Raw genomic sequence first — 10,931 nt, 5'->3', positions numbered from 1 at the left:
TATATATATACACACACACACACACACATACATATATATGTATGTATATATATGTGTGTGTATATATATTTAATCATTCTTGTCTCCATTTGCCCCATTGAAGGCAACTGTTTTCAGGCTCACATTAATATGTTACTCATATAATATTAAACCACCACTGATCTGTCTGCTGTCCTGTGGTGACACAATTATTGGGGTAATGCTGGCTTTAGCAGAGTGCCCAGACTAAGACAGACGAGGAAACAGGGTTGACAGTTCATTACTGAAAACAGTTGATGAGTGAAAACCTTGTGAATAGCAGTAAAACACATTGGTACAGTTCTAGGAGATGAACCAGTCGGGTAGGAAGGCATGTATAGTCCCACTGGGAAAGAGCTGCCTACTCTAATTAGTGCTTAACGACTAAAGCTTTTAGGACGTACATAGAGTTGTTTTGAGTTGGAACCAATTTCCAGCCACCTAACCAAGCTAATGTTTATTGAACTTGTGTCAGGTACCATTCGACGCATGTGACATGCTCTGTCTTATTTGATCCTCGCAGGAATACTATAAGGTATCTGTGACACTTAGGAAACAGACTCAGAGATTGAGTAATTTATCTAAGATAATACACTGATGAATGACAGGCCTACATGTTGAAACCACGATGCATACATACTAAATGGATACAGTCTTTATATAATTATATTGCATAATAGCTGCTGAATAAACTCATATGAAATAGATGTTCACGGCTGACTTGATGGCAAAAATAATAAATTAGGTTATGCACATATATATGTATGTATAATGTATAGATGTTTTACATATACACTGTGGCACAAGTTTAATGAAACAGTCGCTTTGCATACTAGATATAGCATATTTTTTTTCATTAAAATATGTAACCCCAAAATAGAGTAGTTTTACATTATTTACCAAACAACAGTTAATCAGGTTCCAAGGCTTGTGAAATTACATCATGCTGAGTGAAATGGAGGGTCATCAACACGATGGACTGATACGGTGACTGTAACAGTGGCCTCGAGCATGTCTCGGGTGTGAGGATGGATAGGATGGGGCAAGGGTTAGGTGGGTTGTTCATAGAATTGCTGTGGGGCATAGAGAGAGCTCTGTTGGTCTAGTGGATAGAAAGTTATGCTACCAAGCCAAAGGTGGGTGATTTTGATCTGTAGTGCTCAGGCCTGGTTTTCATTGCTTTTGTTCAAGCATTCTTCTAGGTTGTATAGCCCTCCTGTCTCCACTTGCGGTACAGTGGTAACTCGTGGTTGCTGTGAAGCTGAACACTGTGACACTGATGTGTCAAATGCGTTTAGGGTTACCCATGGCAGACAGTGTTTGGTGGAGCTCCTCAATTAGAACAAACTTGCAAGTGGGAGTGGCATCCACTTCTGAAATAGCTTGCCTCCAGAAACTCTATGAACTTGGAGTAATGATGAAAGTTATACAAGTGTTCAGGCCTTTTATTCATAGGGTTGGGATGAGTCATCTCTACGACTCAATGGTATTTAACAATACATTATTTACCTTGAAATTAAATGAGCTAATGTAGAAAATGATGGAATTTGTGGGAGAACAATAGTGATACTTTATTACATTGAGGTAAATTATTGTAATTTAAGGATAGTCTCCCATTTTAACAGGGCTTAGGAGAAAGTAGTTCTAAACTGGTTAAATTGGAATAAAAAGTCACTGTTTGGCAGTTAAGAGAAACAGAGATTCTCATTATAATGCAAGGAAATACTGACAGAGGTATAAAAAAATATTAGAATAGCAGTTTGTCTAAGAAGTATTATTTAAACTGAATCTTGAACTGAAGAACTTTAGGAGAGAGAGAGGAGCTCTTTGCCAGGGATACACAGTAAATAAAGGCAATGAAGTGATTATTAAGTTTAGCAGTTGGTAAAAAATGAAATAGTTTTTTTAGAAAATGTAGTTTCTAGAGTTGCTGTGGGTATTGAGGTTGTGGCATCCAAGTTGAATTTGTGCTGTGCCCAGGGTTACACAGTTAGTGGATGACACCCAGAGTGGAGCCCGTCCTAACTCCGTACCTCACTCCTTTTCATTAGGCCATAATCTATTACTGTAGCACCTTATTTTTACTAAAAATTTGAGCTGTAATAATTTAAATATTAATCATGATAAGCAGTTAAATCTAATGTTGTTGTTGTTGTTATGTGCCATCGAGTCGCCTGTGACTCATAGCGACCCTATGTACAACAGCCCTAAACTCCGCTCTGTCCTGTGCCAATTGCACTGTCTCTGACACTCCCATCCCAATTAGCCCAGTCACTGAATCAATCCACCTCATAGAGGGCCTTCCTCTCCTGCGCCGTCCCTCCACCCTCCCAAGCATGTTGTCCCTCTCTAAGGACCGGTCTCTCCTCACAATATGTCCAGAGTAAGTTAGACGGAGCCTCAGAATCCTTGCCTCCAAGGAGCCACCCGGTTTAACCCTCTCCAGGACAAATCTGTTTTCCTAGCAGTCCATGGTATTCTCAATACTCTTCTCCAGCACCACAGCTCAAAGGCATCAATTCTCCTTCTATCCTCCTTGGTCATTGTCCAACTCTCTGATGCATAACAGGTGATTGCGAAGACCATGGCCTGTATCAGACGCACCTTAGTCTCCAGAGAGACACCACTGCTCTTCAGCGCTTTGGAGAGGTCCCTAATAGCTATCTATATTTTTTCTTTTCCTGAGTTATATGCATCATGATTGACTAATGCATTAAATAAAATTTACTAGATTTTTTTTTCCTCTGATTTCTTTTTTGGTTCTATTTTCTCTTTCAGGGTAACATTTTGCCATCTGCCTTTCCAGAGTAAGTGGCTCTATGTGGGCACTGAACGAGGTAACATACATATTGTTAATGTGGAGGCCTTCACACTCTCAGGCTACGTCATCATGTGGAATAAAGCCATTGAACTGTGAGTTTCAGCAAATGCTCACCCTCAGAAAGTGTCTGTTCCATCTATCACAGCTCTGTTATTCCCTAGCCAGTCAAGACATTTACTGAAATAAAATAGATTAGGTGTTAGTGTTCTTAAATGTAGATTCATTATCCTTTTCAAATGTTGTTCTATTGGCAGTTTGTAAATTTAAATGCTCTGTGTGTGTTTATATAAATACACATACACATATATTCATAGTTTATAAATGCATACATTAATGTATAATATACATTATAAACACGCATGCGTGTGTGTGTGTGTATATATATGTATATATATGTGTATATATATGTATATATATGTGTGTGTATATATATATATGAATTAACCTAAGTTTAGGGAAATAGCCATCCATCTTATTAGGTGTAAAACACTTCGTCTTTTCTATTTATTTATCTTGTAATTATTTTTCGATGGTACTGGTAATGGACAACTAAGCCGTTTCCTTGAGTAATTACTGGGTAAATCCTAGTATTTGAACAATGCTAGTCTAAATTAATACTTGATATGGTTTAATAATTAACAGATGTAATGTAAATGTTTTCTAAATTTAACATGCTGCAAGATTTGAAGGTTAATATTGCATAATTTTGAAGCAAGTATAATTTCATTTCTTTGTATTATAAAAGCTGACTTAAGGGTCTGTAGCATAAATTTTCACTGATCTTTAAAATTGTTCTGTCTTGTTTCTTCTAGATGTATACTTTTGTATTTTTCAGAATATAAATGTCTAAACCAAAGAATCCCTCTCAGTTTTTTGGTTTTTTTCCCCTTTTCCATTTATAAAGTTATGGTGTATCTTTTAAATAACCTGTTAAGTGTAACTGTAATAGTTTTTAAAGCCTTGTTTTCCTGGATGTGGTGGGGATGTTATTGCCATACAGTCAGGCCCTACCTGATGGGAATTTTATAATCTGTTCTCTGAGTTAATCGTAACATCTGATGGGTAAGCCTGGTCCTGGGCTGGAAAGGTTTACAGGTTACTCTCACAAAGTGAAGTGGTGTCTGAACACTGGCTGTGTAAGAACAGGGATGTGCATATTCCTGCTCTTCAGCTGTCGGTTCACCTGTATTCTTCGAGGTCTTTTTTTTTCTCTGAACAAGTATAAGTGGTATTATTTTTGCAAATTTTTTTAAAGTGATGGTAAAAATATTTATTAGAGAAGATATGTCCCAGAGAATAAGACTCTCTGAGCAGATCAGTCTTTGGAAGTTAAGACAGGAGAAAGTTAAATATAGAAAAACCTAAATACCTAAACTCAAAGTCTAAATTCTAGATACTACTATATTTGAAAAGAATAACTAAGACTAAAAACAGATTTTTTGTGCTAAATAACTTGAGTAGGTCAGAGACTGTTTCTTCAAAGAAATTGTTTTGAATTGTAAATTTTGTTGGTTTTTCTCCACATGAGAGTCTTCTTTTCTTCCTGTTGTTGTTTTGATGTATATTAAGAGCCACACACTCCGTGTTCACTTTCTGAAATGTTTTCGTACTTTATTTTTATCCATTATTGTGATGGAATATATGGTTTTATGGACATTTTTAGTTTAGAAAAACTTAACTTTTTTCTCTTTTAGGTCATCTAAGTCTCACCCAGGACCTGTTGTCCATATAAGTGATAATCCAATGGATGAAGGAAAGGTAGATTTTTTCATTTTGTCCATATGAAGTGATCCTAGAACCACATACTTTCTTCACAGTGGAGATTGTCTTATACATTATAAAAAGAAAAATGGAAATCATAATTCTATTTAACAAAAAAACTGAAAACACAAGTAAAATTAGTATCTATAGTTAGAAGCTATCTGACTTCTTTAGAAGGCTGCTTTTTTGATAATCCTAGCCAAAATTTTTTTCTTTTGAATTCTTATTAACACTTCAGCTTTGTAATTTTTATGTTACTCATCACATATCAGTTTAGTTAGAGTTGTGTTTTTATATCTCATCTCAACTAAATTATACCTCATAGCTCAAATTAATAATTTAGAGATGAAAAAATGACTCATTGAATACTTAGAACTATCTTGTGGGAGTTACATTTAATTTTTTGTACTTTGATACCATTTTCATACAGTCCGTATAGCTACTAATAACTTGGGTAGACTCCCTGGGTGGTCACAGTTCTGCATTTGACTATTAACCGAAAGGTTAAAAGTTTGAATCTATTCAGAGATACTTCAAAAAACAAGGCCAGGTAATGTACTTCTGAAAAGCTTTGTTGTAGTTTTGTGCCATTGAGTTAAACCAACTAATAGGTTTTAAAATGCTGTAAATTGCACAGGAGGCCCATCTTTCTCTCACAGAGCGGCTGGAAGATTCGAACTTTCTCCCTCTGGTTTGGTAGCGCAGCTCCTTACCGCTAAGTCATCAGAGCTGTGTCTGAAAGAATTTGAGCGTTGAAAATTCTTATTGAGTACAATTATTCTTTGAAATAAGGGTCACCATGAGTCAGAATTGACAGCAACTGGGAGTCTCTTGACTGTTAATCAATCCAGTTTCACTATGTTCAATTTAATAGTGACATTTTTTAACCTATGTAATATTAGGATATTAAATCAATACTTAGAAGTTTTTAATAACTTACAAATTGGCTAAATAAAACTTTTGGATTTTGTGAGGATGCTTAATCAGAGTTTTCTTTCTTCATTTGTTTGAAGAGTCTTCTTGCTTGTGTATTGTTATTCTTTTAGTTTATCGCTAATAAAACAAACACAGGATGGCTAGACTACGGGAATAACTCACAGTATTAGAATTGCATATTTTAAAAGGACCTGTATGTGATAAAAGTAACAGTAAGTTAGAGCCGTACATAATTATTTTTCCTTATAAAATCCAGGTCTTTGATGAGAGTCATCATGGGATACATGAGAACTTCCTTTTTATATTGCCTGATACTCTGTTGAACTACAAAAGTTTATGAACTCTAACTCTTTATAAGTACTCATTTTTAGCAGGGTTGTAGAGCAGTGATAATTTCAAAATGATGCTGTTTCCTTTTGCAGCTTTTGTATGTATTTGATATCAGGAAGTATGTTGAGTCCTCACATTAGCCTGCAGTATTCTCTATTGTCATTTATGTGATGAGTGGTTTGAACTTTTTTTAAAGAGTTTAATTATAATTTTATACTTGAACCATATGAATGACAGTAATTATTTTATTGTCAACAAATAAATGTTTCCTAACTGACGTCATTCCTAAATGGTTTCTTTCGTTACAGCTTTTGATTGGCTTTGAATCTGGAACAGTAGTCTTATGGGACCTCAAATCAAAGAAGGCCGACTACAGATACACATATGATGAGGTAATATGATTTTTTAAATTTTATTTATTTATTTATTTTTGTTAATATTATTTTTGCTGATCAGAACCTGCTCTCGTTTTTCACTAATTTAAAGCAACTTCTCCAGAATGGGTTATTTCAGGATAGGATAGGAAAGCTTTGTAATTTGTTGTTGTTGTTGTTATGTGCCGTCGAGCTGCTTTCAACTCATAGTGACCCTATGTACAACAGCCCTAAACTCTGCTCTGTCCTGTGCCAATCGCACTGTCTCTGACACTCCCATCCCAATTATCCCAGTCACTGAATCAATCCACCTCATAGAGGGCCTTCCTCTCCTGCGCTGTCCCTCCGCCCTCCCAAGCATGATGTCCCTCTCCAAGGACCAGTCTCTACTCACAACATGTCCAAAGTATGTTAGGCGGAGCCTCAGAATACTTGCCTCCAAGGAGCCACCCGGTTTAACCCTTTCCAGGACAAATCTGTTTGTTTTCCTAGCAGTCCATGGTATTCTCAATACTCTTCTCCAGCACCACAGCTCAAAGGCATCAATTCTCCTTCTATCCTCCTTGGTCATTGTCCAACTCTCTGATGGGTAACAAGTGATTGCGAAGACCATAGCCTGTATCAGACGCATTACAGTAACTACATTGTTCTTTTACGCTGGATAATCTACTTTCATAGAAGTGCAGAAGTCTTTTTGCCACCCTCTTAAAAGTAAAAGAAAAAGAAAACAAAACTAGGCAAAGGAGCCAGAAGATTTGACTGTTAATGAGAACAAGTGCATGAGAGGGACGAATGGTTAATGTTCCCTTTTGCTCACTAGAAGTTGGGAGAACCAAATCCACGGGGAGGTTCTCTGGAAGAAAGAGATGGCAGCATGTGACCAGAAAAGAAAAACTAGGAGTTGGAAATGCCATGGGGCACAGCTCTACTCTCATATACATGGGGTCGCAGTGAATTAGGATAGGCTTATAGATTAATGGGAGGGGAAGGACATCAGAGAGAGACTTAGAAAGAGCACAGGTGACATAATTAGTAGAAAAGGATATTAAAGATAGTATTAAATACCTTTTGTGTCCTTAAGAAGATTATAAAAGTCTAAGTCAATTGAAGGAGAGGATATGGAAGCCTTAAAAATATATGCACAAGTGGAACTTGTAGACTTAAACAATAAAATGTCTGAGATAAAAAAAAAATATTCTCAATGACATTCTGAAAAGATTATAAAATGTAAAAGAAGGTAATGAACTTGAAGAGACATCAATTAAAATTACTTACTATGAAATAGAGGGAAAAAGAAAAATGGGAAGAAGGAAGAGCACATTGGTGTGCCGTGGTAAAACTTGAAGCTGACTAATATGCGTGCAGTATTGTTATGTGCCATAAAGTCAACTTGTAACTCACAGAAATTCCTTGAGAAACAGATGTGAATCATGCCCTGTCCTGTACCGTCATCAGAATACTCTCTCAAGCTCATCGTTGTTGCGGTCTTTGTGCCATTGCATTTTGTTGAGTGTGTCTCTCTTCTGCACTCATCACTCTTTCCAAGCATGATATTTGCCAAGGATTGAGCCCTCTTGACAACATGCCCAGTATATGTGAGACAAAACGTCCCCACCCTTGCCTCTGTGGAGCACCCTGGGTACAGTGCCACTAGGACAGATTGGTTTCTTCTCTTAGGAGATGAGATGAATTAAGTGGGGAAATGACAGCCACAAATGCTGCCGGCAGAACTGGACAGACAGCCTTCTGCAAAAAATTGAAGCAAGGCCCACCCCTCATACCACACACAGAAATCAATTCAAGGTGGATCAGGGACCTGGGAGTAAACCCAAAATCAATCTTATAAAGTTCCTAAAAGAAGAAATGGGAACAGTTCTAGAAGCCTTAATTTTCAGCATGAATAGATTTCCAAATGTAATGAAATCTTGTAAAGCAAGAGAGGGTTAAATAGATCAGTGGTAACTTCTAAAAATCAAAACCCTATGAACATCAAAAAAATTCTCCAACAGGGTAAAATGGTAGCTCAGACTAGGAAAAAAAATACTTGAGAATGACGTACCTGATAACGGGCTCATATCTAAAATACATAGAACATTTTAACATCTCAACAAGAAAAAGGTAAACAACTCAGTCACAAAATGGGCACAGGTTATGAATTGGCACTTCACCAACAAAGTCAGATGGCCAACAAATACATGAAGAAATGTTCAATATTCCCAGATATTAGAGACATTCAGATCAAAACAACAATGAGTTATAATTGCACTGCAGTAACAACAGTAAGATTCATCAGTAGAGCAAACAGCACATGCTGGCAAAGATGTGGAGACGCTCGAACTCTTCTGTACTGCTAAAAAGAATGTAAAATGGTACAGCCTCTTTGGAATACAATCTGGTACTTCCTCACAATGTTGGAAAGTGAAATACCATTAGATCCAGCTGTGTAACTATTGGGAATGTATTCTGAAGGAACCAGAGCTGTAGTACACACAGATGTATGCACGCTTGAGGTACAAATAGATGCATGCACACTCATGTGTGTTGCAGCATTATTCACCATAGCAAAGAGAAAGAAGAAGCCTAAGTGACCATCAACAAATCAATGGATTGAAAAACTGGTACAATCACACAGTGGAGTATTATGCATTGCAAAATAAGGAACTTGTAAAACACTACACAACATGGATGTTGTTGTTTTTAAGTGCCGTCGAGGCAGCGCAGGAGAGGACCGTGGGTGTGTCTGTAAAATATTATGCTGAGTAAGAAATTCAGTAAGAAAAAGACAAATACTGCGTAATACAACTATTGCAAAAAAAAAAATAGGTGAAGGGAGAACAGGGGAAAAAAAAATGACAAGGTGGTGACTACTACACTGGAATAGGTGAAAAGAAGCATTATCTCAGAAGAATGGATGATCAGACATTATTTGTATGACAGTTAACAATTGGGAACAAGACATGCATTAAAAAGTGGTGGTAGTGGGCACAGATCAATGGCGATTAATTTTATAAAATACCGCGTAAAGGAATTAAACCAATGTGCATGAAGGAATATGTGATACATAGTGTACTTTAGTAAGACACAATGTATATAAATTTTATATGCAAACTAGTACAAAATTAAAAAATGACAGATATTTCTGTGAATAAATCACCAAATGTACAAAATTAAAGACAAACAAACCCAAAGTGACTAAGAGGAGAAGAGAAGGGGAAAAAAAAGGATGAATGAAAACCCAACTTTTCTGTAATCTTTTAGTAAAAATCACAATAAAGGAAAACGATTTCTTTTTTTGGCCGTTAATGGTATATTCAGTGCTCTTCACCAACACCATGATCCCGAAGTCGTAGGTCTTCACTCTTCCATATTCATTGTCCTACACAGGAAGCATTTGAAAGTGTATGGCTTGCGTCAGGCTTAAGCAGATATCCTTGCCCTTGAGTGCAGATTTTCCTAATGCAACGTGGCTTTTGACTTTTTGACTGCTTGTGTTGCTTGTGGATCCATGTAAAATAAAATCATTGACAATTTTGCTGTTTGCTTGTCTATCATGAGGTGTTAAGTAGGTCCAGTGGTGAGAATTTTTGTTTTCTTGATTTTGAGCTACAAAACAAATTGAAAGCTATAGTCTGTTTTTCTTCAGTAAGTTCTTCAGGCCTTCACTTCTATAAGCAGGGTTGTGTCTTGCATAGCACAGGATATTTCTGAGTTGTCTTTCAATCCTTAAGTGCTTGGGATTCCTGCTGCAGTACCATTGGTTCTTGATTGTATGTTACTTCTTGAAATGATTCACTGTCAGCTAACACTTTTTGGTACAGCGACTCTTGAGTATTCTATTTTCTTAAAATGCTTCCTGCATCATTTATCATTTGCCCAGAGAATTCATTATTAGAATTTAATTTTTCCTTCTTTTCTTTTATATGGAATAATGCCTCTCATACGCTTCTCTTTAATTTTCCAATTCCAAGTCTTTGCACATTTCCTTAATTTGTTTTGCCTCCCTAACTTCCCTTTGAAATCTTTGGTTCATCTCTCTTACTTTAACTTCTCTTAAGTTCAAGAGCAAGTTTCAGGGTCTCTTCTGACTCTTACTTTGGTCTTTTCCTTCTTCCTTGCTTTGAAATGGCCTTTTGCTTTCTTTATATGTGATGCTCTTGATATTACTCCAAAAGTTATCTGTTATTTGGTCACTAGTGTTCAGTGCATCAACACTGTTCATGAAATGGTCTCTAAATTCAGCTGGAATGTAGTTAGGGTTGTAGCTCAGTTCTTAAGGATTTGCTTTCCTTCTCTTCAGCTTTAGTACGAAATTGCATATGAGCAGTTCATGGTCTGTCTTCAATCACCTCCTACCTTTGTGCTGATATTGAGCTTCTTCCTGGCTGTTTCCACAGAGATAATTTTATTTCAGTGTATTTCATCAAGAGGTCCATGTGTATGCTGGACTGTACAGTCAAGTTAGAACCAACTCATTGTTGACCCTCCAGTGGGTTTTCACAGACAGTAGGTGGCATGACATGGGGTTGCCCATCCTTCACCGTCAGAGAAGCTGTGGACTGAACTGCATTCCTGGGTCCATGTATATAGGGGCCATTCATATTTGGTTGTTGGTGTTGACTTGTTTTGTTTTTTTTTTAGTATTTGCAGCAAATAAGTTGTATGTACAAAATTCTCCCATGCAGTCTTATTTC

General features: G+C 36.8%; 1 protein-coding gene across 3 annotated transcripts in view; it reads left to right on the top strand.

Moving 5' to 3' along the window:
* The window catches only part of STXBP5 (syntaxin binding protein 5 (tomosyn)), a 210,740-nt gene that overhangs the window by 82,633 nt on the left and 117,176 nt on the right, over nt 1-10,931 (top strand). For all 3 annotated transcript variants that reach the window (XM_006891652.1, XM_006891651.1, XM_006891653.1), the window contains exons 5-7: nt 2,797-2,931; nt 4,534-4,597; nt 6,175-6,258. In XM_006891652.1, the coding sequence (XP_006891714.1) occupies nt 2,797-2,931; nt 4,534-4,597; nt 6,175-6,258 (283 nt within the window). The remainder of the gene's footprint in view (nt 1-2,796; nt 2,932-4,533; nt 4,598-6,174; nt 6,259-10,931) is intronic.

Source organism: Elephantulus edwardii, unplaced genomic scaffold (genome assembly GCF_000299155.1).
Source record: "Elephantulus edwardii isolate Elephantulus edwardi_28Jun2011 unplaced genomic scaffold, EleEdw1.0 scaffold00102, whole genome shotgun sequence".
NCBI lineage: Eukaryota > Metazoa > Chordata > Mammalia > Macroscelidea > Macroscelididae > Elephantulus > Elephantulus edwardii.
This window is presented reverse-complemented; position numbering and strand designations above follow the sequence as displayed.